This window comes from Sander vitreus, chromosome 11 (assembly GCF_031162955.1).
Source record: "Sander vitreus isolate 19-12246 chromosome 11, sanVit1, whole genome shotgun sequence".
Lineage (NCBI taxonomy): Eukaryota > Metazoa > Chordata > Actinopteri > Perciformes > Percidae > Sander > Sander vitreus.
In genome coordinates, this window is record NC_135865.1 from 22,740,236 (window position 1) to 22,755,473 (window position 15,238).

A 15,238-nucleotide genomic window follows, 5' to 3' on the forward strand; every position below is an offset into this window, starting at 1 on the left:
AAACTAAAAAGCAATCAAATTATATGCATTAGTTCTTTTGTGTTAACAAAGTTGTTTTTTTATGAACAAATAAAAATAAAAAGTCATGCTTCTTACCTCCCACAATTTCCACCTACCCACACACCCTCATACATTTCACACCAGGCTAAAACTACACATTTTGAAACAAAGAAGCTGTAAAGCTTCACTGCTAAAATAACACATAGAAAAACAAGCAGGTAGTGGATTTGTGTGTGTGTGTGTGTGTGTGTGTGTGTGTGTGTGTGTGTGTGTGTGTGTGTATGTTTGAGAGAGACTGTGCATTTTTAGATCAGTGTGTTTGGTAGAAACTCTGGGTGCGCTCACACAGCTCAGATTGATGAGATACTTTGCTAAGTCGCTACAATTCCTAAAGCAAAAATGATTAAACATCTTAGAATTCAAACTAGACCTCATTTATCTTTTACATGATTCTTCTAGGGAGGATTTCTTTCATTTTTGGAGCAGACAGACTTTCACTTCCTGGAGGCAGTGGAAATGTTGATTTCAAAGGTAAAAAAAAGTTGTCCACCTTACCTCAATGAACCAATAACAATAGACAGGACATAGGATTTGCATGGAAATTAAACTAGCAAGGTGTGGCCAGGTTAGCTCAGTTGATAGAGCAGGCGCACATATATAGAGGTTTACTCCTCGATGCAACAGACACAGGTTCGACTGCGACATGTGGCCCTTTCTGCACATCATTCCCCTTCTCTCTCCCCTTTCATGTCTTCATCTGTCCTGTGGAATTAAAGGCCTAAAATGCCCAAAATAAAAATGCTAAAAAATAGTAGCAAGGTAATGATTTTGTACCTCATGATTTATGTCCAGTGCCAGTAGAGGAAGTAATGTGCCCTATGAAGTGAAGCGTAAAGTACGGGTGTGGGTGTCGGTATGGTGGATGGTGCAATAGTCTGACTTTTATGTAGGAAACTGTGGTTTGTCTCCTGTCACCTGCAATTTGTGTTTTTACTTTTTATAATCTATGATCTTTCTTTAACCTAAACCAAGTGTTTTAGTTGCCTAACTCTAACCATACCATAACCACAATCTTTCCCTAAGCGGCTATAATCAAATGACAAGATGAAAACAATGCGACAGAGGGTCGCAGCTCCCCTCAGCTTTACGGAGCGAGTTTCAGCTTATTGTTTAGCTGTCCGGACCACAACGTTACTATTTCAGTTTACTCTCATCGCGTCATTTTCAGGCGCAAGAGGCAGCTGTTTGCTGCGAAAAAACTCTAAAACCCCTCTATACAATACCAGCATTTAGCAGCTAAAGAGACAGATAGTCATCATGAGTCATTTTAAAGCTGCTTTTGTTCTGTGCACAGCAGTCTTGATATCTCTTTGAGTACAAAGCAGCATTATATGGGTAGGTGGTGGTGGACAGTGCGGTCTAAGAGTCACTCAAATGAGCTGACATGGTCCTTCTGGGAGATAAGTATAGAATATGCCATGGGGCAACTCACCACATTTCTGTTTATTCCTGCTGTTAAGGAAAGCTGACGGTTGCTGTTTCTGTAAACACTTACCAACACTACATACACTAATGCTGCTGAATAAGATTATAAACAGCTCACTCGCCTTCCTTCTCTACCTCTGACAAGAACTGAATAAGCATGCAAAACTTCAAAATGCCCACACTAATCATCATTGTGTATTTCCATTTTCTAGCCAACACAGCCCACTGCTGAGAAATGATAATAATCCTCTGTGTTGGCTTTGCTGAAATGTCTTAATCCAGCATCTTAAGCATTCTGTAAGCAAAGTAAACATAGTATGTGTGGAAATGCAAAGTCTATATTTACAGGAAAGCCAAGGGGCCAGTTAAGATGATTTAAATCATAGGAATGAATATCAAGTCTGTCCTTCCAGAGGAATACAATTACGATTTGGTCCCTTTTAATTTGTTAATTAGCTATTTCTATGTAAGAGGACAAACTCACAGAGCAGATACCGTATATGAGCTCCCTTACTTCTGCTTAATTGATCCCAAATTAGCCATTAATTATTTGATTACCTCATTTAGTTTGCGTGTCATTGGTTTGTATGTCAGCTCAGTCATTGACAAGCTAGCTCTAATTAAAGACCAGGACTCTATAAGCAGCCTAGGATAAGACATTTACAGGCAGGGGAGAGCTATAGATATTCATGAGATTGTTTTAATCTGTAATAAAGACCTAAATTACCAGCAGTGTTGAGAATTTGAGCCTCTCTGTTGTAGTAATGGGATGCTGGTTTTCCGTACGTCTGCACTCATGCCAGCGGCTGGACAGGATGTGTCCATCTGCCTTAAATGGCCATTACGAAAGAAAAATGTGCTACTATGTTACTCATAATTAAAGTCATCTGGGTGACCATACAAGGGTCTTTTTTTAGAAGGTTATATTCTGAGGACCAGATGTACTAACACTTTTGCGCCCACTTCAGGCGTATTTGTTTCGCAACGTGCGCGTAAAAGCATGGCGAGGTATGTACAAACTGAGGTAAAAGCGCAGACTGCCTGTCGCGGTAACTGAAAAGGTAAATTGTGCTTTTCCGTGTCATGCATATGCATTCACGGGAGGGTCAAGGGGAAAGTGGGAGTTTAATAAGAGATAGGCGGGAAAGCGTAAGGTGCGCCTAATTATGTATTCCGCGGTATGTACAAAAACCGCCCGTGAAAGTGCGCCTCTATTTTGCAGTGAAAATTCTCCACCTCTTAAAAGCAGGTTTAAACCTGGAAGCAGGTTTCCTCGAGCAAGACCATGACATAAGCCAAGGAGACGGGCTGAAAAGATGTTTGCCACAAGGATCACACTTTTTCAGTTGAGTGAACACGAAATCATTAAGCGTTACAGATTAAGCATCCATGCAATATTACAGTTACTAGAAGAAATCAAAGATGACATAGAATCTCCGACTCAGCGTTCACATTCCATTCCAGCAGTTGTTAAACTCCTCGCTACATTACAAATATTGGCATCAGGATCATTTCAAACAGTCATAGCATCAGCAGTGGGAATATCGCAGTCTGCACTCAGCCGTATCATAGCACAAGTACTTAACGCTTTGCTACAGCGCAATTTACGGTATGGTGGGTGGAGAAAGGCGCTGATTACCCAATGAACTGCAGGTTTGGTGAATACAACGTAAGCTGAAGTATCACAGCGTGCGCTTTCTGCGGGTTAGCTATGGCGTTGATAACGCTACATTCGCAAATGTACGTACATCTAGCCCACAGTTTTGTGCCTGCCTCTGTGCGCTTGAGATGAAAATGAAAGGAAAAGATACATGTTGTTCAGGTAGAACCTTACTTTGAGCAGCACACAGGTGTACTGTTGATAGTTTGCAGACGTTTATATTTCATGTTTATATATTTCAAACCATTTCAGAAATTGCCATCTGAAAAAGGTGACAGTTCAGAAATGACGCCTCTACCTCTAGAGGGATCCAGAGGCATCCCATCCCAGAGGAAAATTTAAACAATTTTAACACATGAAGCATTCTAAAATGAAATAGAGGGAACATAGTACATTATGTGGGTACCTTGCATCCCATCCACCCATCACGCCTTTTAAAAATTACATTCCCATACAGCCAAACTGCATTCTCAATTAAGTTTGAGGGAAACGTGTGACCGGCACAAATTGTGAAATGGTTGCTGTTCTAAACAAGTATGTTGTGAAACAAAACTACTTGGTTAGGTTTAGGAAAAGATATTTGTGTAGAAAGTTACGTAATACTTACGTTATTTAAGTTACGTACATTAGTTAAGCTAACCCACTCAATTTGCGTAACTACGACTGAAGACTCATATTAGCTTCAGCTGAACTTCAGAATGCATTTGTGTAGAGAACGAGGACTGTGGGTTTTGTCAAAGTAGTTTCATGCCCAGTATGGAGAGGAGGAGGAATGATTACAATAGTCCATAACTCTCTCAAAGTATGTCATTTAAGAAAAAAATCTGCACATTAACATTACCGCATGCAGAGCAAACACTGCTTTCACTGAGCCAAACAAAGCCACTTCACTGTTCAGCAACAAGATCCTGCATCATGTATAGGTCTGTCTGTGATTTGGCCAAATGGAGTACATTATAAGATGACCAAACATTTCTATGCAGAGGGATTGAAAAAACGGCGAGTTTGCAGTTTTTAAGTGTGTTAAGCATTAAAGAGATATTTTGCTGATTTAAATCCAGCTCTGTGTCATAGCAGTGTTGACATCGTGGAGCTCTCCACAGAGCAGAGCAGCAAGGGTCTACTGAGATCTGCCGGATTACGTGAAATGGGTCCCAGAGGTTTGCTGACATCCGCCGGATGACGCTAAACAACACTGCAGACCTCCGCTGCTCTGGACGCCAAACACCCTTCATCCAAACACCCTGCCCACACAAAGTTGACCCAGAGCTGGTTTGAAATCTGCAAAGTGTCCCTCTAAGTAAGGGTTCTTAATAACCTTTAAAAGAACAAAATACAAGAGAGACATGACCAGATTCTACCATTTATTACACATATTACATTCTTAAATAAAAATGCTCCACTTAACTTGCATAGATATCTTACAATACCAATTTAGAAAAGAATTATGAAACAGACCAGTAACAAAAATAAATTTTCTTCTTCCTTAATAAAGAACATTACCATACTAACATCATATAATACAAATAATATTTTAAACACTTTGTACAGCAAAAAATTGTAAGTAAAACAAGAGAACTTAAAAATAAAACAAAATCAACAGAGGTGACGGTAACAGAGGAGAGGAAGGTGGATGTGGAGTGAAGGTTTATGGATCAAAGGTTAATATGAAAGGTATCAGAGTAACAGAGCCCCTGTACGACGGGCGAGAGGGATGTTGTGATGGTAAAAACACACCTGCTGTCTTCTCTTTTCTCTACATGTCGACTCATCCCAGGAAATATATAGTTGTGAAACCTTAACAGTTATGGTTTGAGTTCACTGTGATGATATAAAGGTGCTAAAAGACAGCTTTCACTAAACAATGACACTGGATTGGTCACTTTTCCCCCAATAAATGGCATCAGGATTGGCACCAAAATCATTTTTGTCCCTAACAGAATTTTGTTGCAAATCATTTTTCTTTTTAACATGGGTCTTATTCTTTATCATTCCTGTTGATTAAATCAATATTTTACTCATCAGATGCATTTCAGAGATTTTGGAGATTGCATTTAATACAGCTTTACAACAACGTCCACTTGGGCAAGCAAGATGAGCATCATGCACATTTGTAAAACCTCAAGTTTAGCCCAAATTAGCTAAAACTTATGTTTGGCACTTGAACATGAAACAACATTTAAAGGTGTCTTGTGTCTTTTCCGTCATGTACTAGATCTCTGAAAAGCAGCTGGTAGGCAGCCACATGTTGTCATAACCAACAGAAACGATGGGCGAAAGTATGTAAATAACACCCATATTGGAAAAAAGTCCAGAAACTTTTTCAAGAAAATAATCACGTAGACAGTCGATCACTTATGAAGGTCTGAGGAACGAAACGTTGTTGATCGACAATATGAGGGATTCTTTGGTTTCTACCAAATAAAAAATGAATCTCTCTAAATCTGTAAAAGATCCAGGTTTCACCCCAGAACATGTTTTAGACTATTAGACTTGTTGAGGATTGTAAAATTAAAAAAATGTGACAGAAATAACAAATTTTCAGATGCAGAAGATCTTTGATCCTTTGAGAGCTTGAGCATGGCTTGTTCAGTTAGAACTGGAATTGAAACAAGTTAATCAGCAAAAAAAGGTAATGCCAAATTCCAGTACTAAGTTTGTCAATTTTCTTAGATACGAAACTGTACTGTAAAGTTTGATGGAGCTATGCCAGAGACAAACAGAACATGTTTGATACAAATCCTTTTTGCATTTACTTAGAGGGGTCAAACAACTGGGCAAACATTCTCAACGTAGTTCTCAATCTCTAAGTACTCTACAAGAATGCATCAGACATTAGGGTCTAACTGAGCAGATAAACTGACAGAGATGGCAAATCACCTACAAGGATGGGTCGAGTGAACTTAAACGGTACAGAACGACTGGACATTTAGCTGGTAAGGTGGAGATGTTATTTCAGTCTCACCAAAGAAGCTGCGTAGCTCTTACGAATACTTCCCAGTACAGCTGGATATCTGAAGACTATGAGTGTGTTCGGCCACAGAGGGCTCTGACTTCTTGTGGTTTTAGTGGAGAGGGTTTGGTGTGGGTGAGTGAAATATACAGACAAAAGGGAAGGGGTAAAGATCTGTGAATTTCTTATATACGGACACATCAAGCATGGACAAACACAGTAGTTACAGACAGTCACTCCGGGATGCCACTGATACCAAGAAGGTTCAACCAAGTCAGCGCATGACTGAATGTTAGTAAAGTTCAACATACTCCCCCATAATAATGGTGATAAAAAAGGCATTTCACTGGAGGTTTAAGTTGATGTGTCACTCTGATCTATCGCGAGTGGACCTGTAGTAAATGGTTCTTGGTGGAAAAGTGCATCCTGGACGTGTAACAAATGTTAAGTGGATATTTGACAGAGTGCTCCAACAGACTAAGCTAGCCGTGCGTGCACATGGAGAGTGCGATAGCTAAGTATGATCATGTAGTGCAATGTTTGCGTGAACTAAAGCAGATCTATATTAACGCTGAAATATCTGAGACGGGGCTGTCGCCACATACGGTTCATTTCACACAGAGCGGCCTGTGTGTAAGATCTCACGCTATTTACAAAAGCTGCCAGAAGTGATAATCCTTCTTCAGAGTGATATGGTACAAAACTGGAAACTGAAGCCTGGTGCCTCAAAGGACTGTGTCCAAACAACTGGCTGTGGTCAAAGACGACGTCTAAAGCCTGTTTTCACACTGGGTTTGTTGGTTTGAGAGACATGTTCACAAGTTTTTCGTTGTGGGGTATAAACTGCTTTCTGACTGAACATGAACTGTACTACAGTCTGTCTGGCTCTGATTTGTGACAATGCGTAATTTCTTTTCCCCCAAAACTTTATATTTTTAGGCAAACCACTGCCAAATTCGGACTAACCTGCTAGTGTAAAAGCGCCTATAGTAAATCCCAAAGCACTTCTTGTCTGGATTTCCACTGAACTTTAACCATTTGATGTATGGGAATGGTAAACTTGGTTTTGATAGTCAACAGTTCAATATTTCAAAGGATTCCAGCCTGTGACTTTGAAATATAAGACTTGACATTATTATTTGCAGTGGGCTAAGAAGCCAACATACTAAAGCTTCTTCACTTCATGCCTTTAATTCCAATGATAACATTATTTTGTGAACAATGAGTTCAGCTCCAGCTACCAACAGTAGACTGAAAATGTTATGAAGCATGAAGAGTTGGAGCATACCGGTAATTAAGATTTAATGGAACGATCATGTAAGAAAAACATTCCCTCTCCTTCCATCCACTCGTTTTCTGCGTCTCTGCCTCTCGACTCTTTCCTCTACATCTAGTACATTCACAGCAGTTAACTTGCAAATATGCAAATCTTTGGGCAAAATGTGTAAAGTGTGCATTCAGCATTCCTGCAGCTGATAGTGCATGGACAACTGCTGTGGACAGAGAGGGAGAGATGGGTGATGGAGGGAAACATTAATAGCATGTGAAGAAGGAGGGAGGGTTGGGGGACACAGAGTGGATTCAATATCTGTAGGGACTTTGCAGATAAAAGGTAATTTATTTGATCTGTAATCCATGAGATAAAATGCAAGGTCTGATTTAATGATTTGGATATTCATGTGGGTAAATGGATTTTTTAAATCCTTTTTTTCATCACAGTTTAGTCTCTTTGACAACTATCTCACTATCTCCTGGCATTTCTCGATGCTAACGGGATCTAACGGGAGTTTGTTTCACATCAAATCTGTCTACTGGGTATGGAGCGCTGGAATCAGTCCGGCTCAAGGTCCCTGTTGTTTTGTTTTGTTCTCATCTCCAGACCACTCAGTCTCCCTGTGACCCAGAGCTATCTCATTAGCTGAACTGCAACCAGAGAAGAGGACCCGGGAGTGCTAATGCTAATCAGAGCTGTGGGACGGCTGCTAGCTGGCCTAGAGGAGCCTGAGAGACCTGGAGCAACACTGTGACAGAAAACTGCTTCAACACGATGGATCCGAAATGTGAAGTTGTATCTGAATTGACTTTGAGATCTGTCGGATGTCAAGCCAGATTTTAATTAAAGAGGAGAAAACCCATGAGTTGTATTTGTTGCATGCTGGCCAGCACTACAATTACTTACTACAATAACTTTACATTTGAATATGTACGCTTTAAATTGGTATACGAAATCTTCAACAACTTGGTATGTCTATGCAGTTTGGGGCACAATTGTTCAATGTGCGAAAAACAACACAGACGTGTTGATCCTTTTAGAGTGTACTTAAGGCTCATCATTCTCATGGTTTGATTTTCACCTAAACAAATTGTACTATTTTAAAGAAGCCAATCAATTTAAACCATTATTCAATTTTAGTTTCAGGTGACCATGCATGAAAAAGTTTGCTACTACAAGAAGACACGGACTGATCCCCACAGGTTTCTGTAAAATAGGTAGCAGCTCATTCAAAATGGTGAAACTACAGTGTTTGTGCTGCAAATGGTATTTTTAAGATCTTATTTACATCCAGATATTTGTATTATTGTTTCTTCACCAGTCTTTCAATAATCAGAACAGATACTGATACATTCTGAGATTTTTGGGAAGGAGAAAAATAAACAGAAAAATAATGAGCCATAAGTGTTCCGTTATTTAAACTAATCTGGCAGCGAGGAGTCTGATTTTAGCATGCTTTAAAACAAAGTGCAAGTTTGCATGTCTTTGACGCAAGTCATCGAGCTTCATGACTATGAATGAATGAATGAATTTATGAACGAATGAAGGGTCAGAACAAATAAAACGTAATAAACACATTGTCAGCCTTTGCTTGGATTAAAAAGCATTTTCAAACAGCAAATTTATCAACCAACATTTCTCCCACACATGGCCAGCAGTTTAAAATCTGTTATCAACCACTTTGCTGAATCACAGTATGCCTAATGGTGACACATACATACACAAATATACACATTCATGCCATCAAAAGCCTCAAAAGTGCTACTATCCCCATCCCTCTATGATTGTACTTCCTGTATAGGAGGGCTCCTTCTACATCCCATTGCAGGTCTCAACATTTTGGAATGACTTTGCATCATCCAAGCTGAAGAAAACAACCATCAATATAGCTTTTGTAACAGAAACCTAAAAGTGAAATAAAAAAAAAAAGTGAAACACTGGATTCATCTCAAACGTGTGTTGGTTATGTCATATTTAGCAGAAACAGAGTTAGTAGAGAAAGCTGCCGCTGGATACAGAGGCCTCATATGGAGGCGGTCTCCCGCTGATCTCTCCTGACCGGGGAGACTCTGCCTATAGCTAAAGGGCAGTTCCACGCTGGAGGTTTTTGGTATCGATTGTTCAAAGCTGCCCCATAAACCCGCTTGAAGGGGAATGTTTTCACTTTTTCACCTAATGAAGGCTGGCAAGGCCGACTGGCACATTGACTGGGCATGCTGGGATGTGAAATCCCCCGCTTCAGGAACCCTGCACCCTCACCCAGCTGCACCAGTCAGCAGTAGCAAGTATTAGAATGTTTGCATGTGCTAAGGGGCATATAGGTGGTGGTGGGTGGATGGAGCAGCGGTGTCAGTGTGTATCAGTAATGCCCTGATTGCAAGGCAAGTTTATTTTTTTCTGCAACCGTTAAGCAAAGGAAGCAGGCATTGTGGATATGTGTGCTCACCACAGTTTTCGCCTCTCATGCATAATTATTTCAATGGAGATGTTAGTGTTAGCGATTACATTCAGGTTGCAGATAAAATTCAATTAATTACAGCTTTGAAAACCCAGCAGGTGATGTGTGTTCTTTGAATACTTTAATGCCCATAAACCTCTAAGCACTCGGTCACAGAAAGAAGTAGCAAAACGACATTCCTTTATACATTGTTGCAGTTGTTAGCACCGCCACAAGCTAGCTAGTTCGCTAGCTGTATTAGTAGCTAATAAGCTAGCAAACAGCTGTTAGATATAATCCCACAGAAATGCTTTGGGCATTAAACTGCATTTATTTACTTCTTTATTTAGCTAACTAGTGTGTCAAAGTTAAATTCAGCACATAGGTTTACTTTTTACGAGTCAATTCTCTCACTGTGATGATTCTGTTTAAATGAATTGAAATATGTGCAAAATATCACCAACATTAATGTCGGTGTTACCACAAGACTTAATCCTCCAATAACAAAATATATGTTATGGGGACATCAACATTAAACAAGTTTAAGGAGCTTGTGATCCCAATGACAGTTTGCCTATGAAACCTGATTTCCAGGTTAAATAACTTTATGTTTAAGTCAATTTAGTCATTTCAGGACTTTCAATAATTGGAAAGCTGATTTACCAGATTTAAGTAACCAGATGTGATAATGATTCTGGTTGCTATCTTTGTTTGGGTCAAGACATTCAAATGCACTGTAGATGAGAGGCAGGATATAAAGGAGTTTGAGGATTATGGACATGTTTTCAACATGTTTTGCTAAACGGCCTGCTGCAATTGTTTTACTTCTGTTTATTTTGATGAAAACAGTAGTTTATACTCTGTCTCTGAATTAAAAAACGCTGATTAAATGAGAGGCACAAACTGTAGCAAGGGATATGTGGGTGATTGTTGGAACTGAGAACAAGCTGATTTCTCACTTCAAAAGGATTTGAAATAGTTTGTTACCTCCAGCCGAGAGCTAAGATCCTCTTCTACTAAACAACAGTTGCTAAATTCCTACTGTGAAGAAAGATCTGGGAGCAGAACATATAATTCCAGGAAGTGTGTGTGTGTGTGTGTGTGTGTGTGTGTGTGTGTGTGTGTGTGTGTGTGTGTGTGTGTGTGTATGAGCTGGTGTATGTGTGTTTGCAATACAGCCTGCCATGCAGTGTTTTGTTTTCCAACTCTGTTCATTAGTTTAATAATTATTTTCCTAAATCTTATTAGTCTTATCTCTAGAGAAGCCGTGAGCAAAGAAACTGGTAGTCTGTGTGTGTGTGTGTGTGTGTGTGTGTGTGTGTGTGTGTGTGTGTGTGTTTGTGTTGATGGAATATGTGTGCTTGTTCTGTATACAATGTGTAGAGCGAGACAGAATTGTTTTTTTTGTGTCGTATTTTTTCAAGTCTTTTTATGATTTTTTTTTCTTTGTGTTCCTTTTATCGCTGTTGGAAACAAAAGCACAGATAACATTGAAAAGAAGTCAGTGCAGTCAATGGATACGAAACAGGCAAAATTTGACCGGGGCAACGTGACCGTGTCTGTTCGGCACCACCACACAAAGGTCGGTTGGCGTCCCAGTAAGCTGAGTGAGTAACCAAAAAGCAGCTCTTCAGCCTCTGTTCATGCCCTGCAATGCTGCCGGGGAGATGAGATCTCAGAGTCTGTGAAAGAGCTCCAGGATGGCTCTCAGAATCAACAAAAAACAAAGAAAGAAGAAAAAACAGGTTTCCATTCCTTAGCGAGTCCTCCGCCTGACTCCGGTAGAGTGCGAGACCACAAAGGGTCATGCAGGGGTTGTGTTTTTCAGCTAGAGTGAATCGCAGGGCAGAAAGAGCAGCACGAACAACTGAAGACCTCTCCGCTTTCTGCTTTTATTTTAGTCCAACAAAAATACAAATCCCGTTTCTGAGAGTTGGTATGATTCTGTTTTTTTGTTCATCCACTGGTTGCTCATAGACTGCAGAAGCAGAGCCGGTGCACATGGGGATTAAAAGACTAACAACACTCTACTTTTCATCCCACACATTCCGTTGAAGTCATCTTAGTTTTTGAGTTTTTTTCTCAAACACAATTCAGTGATTTTTAAGACATTTTCTCCAAGAGAGAAAAGAACAAAGTGTCATTCTTTGTAATAACAACAATAAGAAGAATTATCGTCCTCTAAGTAGAAAAAAAGGGAAGAAAGTGTCGCTGCGCATTTCTGTCAGTTAGCCTGCGGAGGCAGCAGGCGTCTCAGTGAAGGTGAGAGATGCAAACACCCACTGGAGGAGAGCCTGAGAGTTGAAGCAGCACCCGCTGACCGAGGTCCCATGGGTGCACGGAAACACCCGGTGTCCGAGCCCTGGGTTCGATTGTCAGCTATGCTAGAAGTCAATCCATACAGTCTCTCTCCTACAGATTTGTTGTTTGTTGTTGTTTTCTTCACATATATTACTGGAGCTGACTGCGGCAGATGATGGTTTCGTGTCCCGTGTATGAGAAACATTAAAAAACAATGAAAAAAGTTGAGTATTTGATTTCAAAAGCCGGTAAAGCACTTACAACTGACTACATGGATATTCAAAGTTTCCCCACTGAACTATCGCCTCACCTAAAGTGACTTTATGGTTTAAGCACACTGACTACAAAGAAAGATAAAAAGGCTGCGTAATGTTTCATCAAGCAAGTATATGTTGGTTTGGCAGTGTCCATGCCCCCATAGCCGCATGAGAGCAGCCGGGGTTCACCGGGATGATGCATTCAAAGACGGGTGTGTTGAGTATTCACTATTGCAAGTGTGTGTGATTTTAAAGAAAAACAACAATCTAGCTACTCCTCGTTTTCCTCTAATCCCCATCTCCAATCAGAGGGCCGTCAGTCCGTTTGATCTTCATGGCCCTCCCAGATGGATGTGCTGCCCTGCAGGCGTCATGGCCGCTGACGGATGGGGTATGGATGGGGTGAACGAGGAGGGCAGTAGGTAGCTTGACTGCCCATCCCTCTCTCCTCCTATCTCTTCTCCTCCTCCTCCTTTTTCTCCTCTTGCTTCTTCTCCTCTCCCACTCCTTTTATTTTTTCCCTCAGATGTGCCTCTTCATGTGCAGGGCCAGGTGGTCCGACCGAGAGAAACACCTGCAAAGAGAAACAGAGAAACCATGTCAGTAATAATAACTAAACATCCCACAAATGGATGAAATATGTACACAAAATACAGTCAAATTAAGAGATGGAAAATGTTAAGATGAAACTATTAATGCTTGAAAAGTGAGTGAGTGCAGCAGCGAAGAAAAACAGGACACAGCAGGTGATATATTAGTTGTGAACGGGGCCCCTGAAATACCCACTGGCTCTGGGTATATCTTGTGAACTCTCCATAATCTCAGGCCCCTTGAACCTCCCACCGGCTATGTGTATTTGCTGAAAATGTTCCACTCTTTCAGCCTCCATACACTACACATTGGCTCTGTGTATTTGCTAGGAATTCTTATTAATCCCAAGCCCCCTGAACTGCCCACCGTGCACACGCTGGTTTGAACATAAGTAAACATTAATGCAAAAGGTGGTGAAGGTGGTGGAAACTTTATATTCATGCAGAGTTTGCATTCTGTTTTTTGGACAGCAAAGTTACTTGTTGCACACTTTAGCTACATAAGCTAACTAGCTAATGTTTGTTGAAAATACCAAAAAACCACAGTGTGTCACAAGTATTGAACATGAAACACCCAAGAGTACTCTCTTTGCTACTTTGTCTTTCTAGCCTTTTGGTTCAAACAGCAACAAACCACAATGGATAAACTAAAATATTAGGCATGCTAACCTCAGCCTCCAATGCTAACTCGACCAGTGTTGAGTGGGCGATGTGGATGAAAATGTTGAAATTCTCCCTCAAAAATGACATCTGGGGTGCTGTGAATTATCTAACAAGTGGCAACATGTCAAAGTATAATAGATACCTCCTTGACAAGACATTCCTATGGCTGCCATATACGTTTTTATAACTGTCACAGTTATAACTGAGAATAGCCTACCGGAAAACCTAAAAGGTAAGAGAATTATTTCAACATGAATGAGACAGAGCTCACAGCTTAACACACAAATGTATTAATGCAGAGAACTGCAGAGACTTTCAACCACTTCATTTTAAATGCACAGTGAATTTCATTATGTCAGACCGATGAAACTCAGACGTAGAGAACAATACGGGCCAATTCAGGCTCAGTGATTTCCTAAACATGAACAAACAAACACGACCATAAATCACAGCCACACCTCCACAGCTCTGCAGTCAGTCCTCAAGCTCTGAGTAGAATCCTATTGTAGAAACTAATTAGATATGCATTGTGAACATGGACACTAATGCAGACAGGCCGACAGTGCACTCTGATGCCGGGCAATTTAACTCAGCAGTGACTGCACCTGGTGTGAGAGAGACATAAAACCAGGTGCTGGGGATGTATAATATAAGAATCCCAATCTCAAGAGTATTTTAATTTCATTACACCATTGTGAGGACATTAAAGCTCAACATCCACAATAAAATGAATCACAAATGATATGACTAGAGCAGAGGCAAAACAAAATGTGGGCGAGAATAAAATGAGGAATTAAAAATTCAATTTGCCAGAGGCTTTATTCATTATTAATTAGTCAAGGCTATTCTATGTGTTCTATGTGTGTGTGTGTGTGTGTTTGTGTGTGTTTAGGCAGGCTGTTGTTCTATCCAGCTGAACACTCAAAAGTATAATAGAAAGTTTTCACGCTGCGGCAAAATCGGCTGTCTCTCAAAAGCTTCTACTGTGATTCGTTCTCTTAATGTCAGTCTGCAGATCCTGCAGTAAAACCTCATCCAGAGTTCAGTAATTAGGAACTTCACACTGAGCCAAATAAGAAACCAGTTAAAAATCTTCAACTTAAGCATGAAATTCTCCTCACAAATTCAACTGAGGAGATATCTCTGACCAGCCACCTGCAAATTTGTAAAATGTCAAACTAAAGTCCTGTGCATAAAGCTGGGAGTGGTATATTTTCATATATTCTGTATATATGGTGATGTTCAGTTGTACAAATCTCAGACCTACTCTATCTTTAAAGTGTCCTGAGATAACGCCTGTTATGATTTGACACTATAAATGAAATTGAAATTGGGTTAGGGGTTAGGTCAATAACCAGTAGAATATGTCAAGTAATTCACTTTGTAACCCCATTATGTATATAGTTTACAAAAGTAAATTTCAAAAACTGATGGGTGTTCAAACAAAGGTTATAGAGATATATAAACATACTGTTTTTCTTGCTGTTTTGGGTTTTCAGTGTGGACAGTTTTACTAGAAAGTAGTTGAAAACACAAAGTGTGAACAGAACTTTGTGTTGATTCATGTTAATTCGCATACGTTTTCAGATGTCAAAGCATTACTGTGAAGTGCACAGTTG

General features: G+C 40.1%; 1 protein-coding gene across 1 annotated transcript in view; it reads right to left on the bottom strand.

Moving 5' to 3' along the window:
• Window positions 1–4,496: 4,496 nt before the first annotated feature.
• klf7b (Kruppel like factor 7b) overlaps window positions 4,497–15,238 on the bottom strand; it is a 67,641-nt gene continuing 56,899 nt past the window's right edge. The window contains exon 4 of the mRNA XM_078262388.1: window positions 4,497–12,940. Within this exon, the coding sequence (XP_078118514.1) occupies window positions 12,889–12,940 (52 nt within the window). The 3' untranslated portion in view covers window positions 4,497–12,888. The remainder of the gene's footprint in view (window positions 12,941–15,238) is intronic.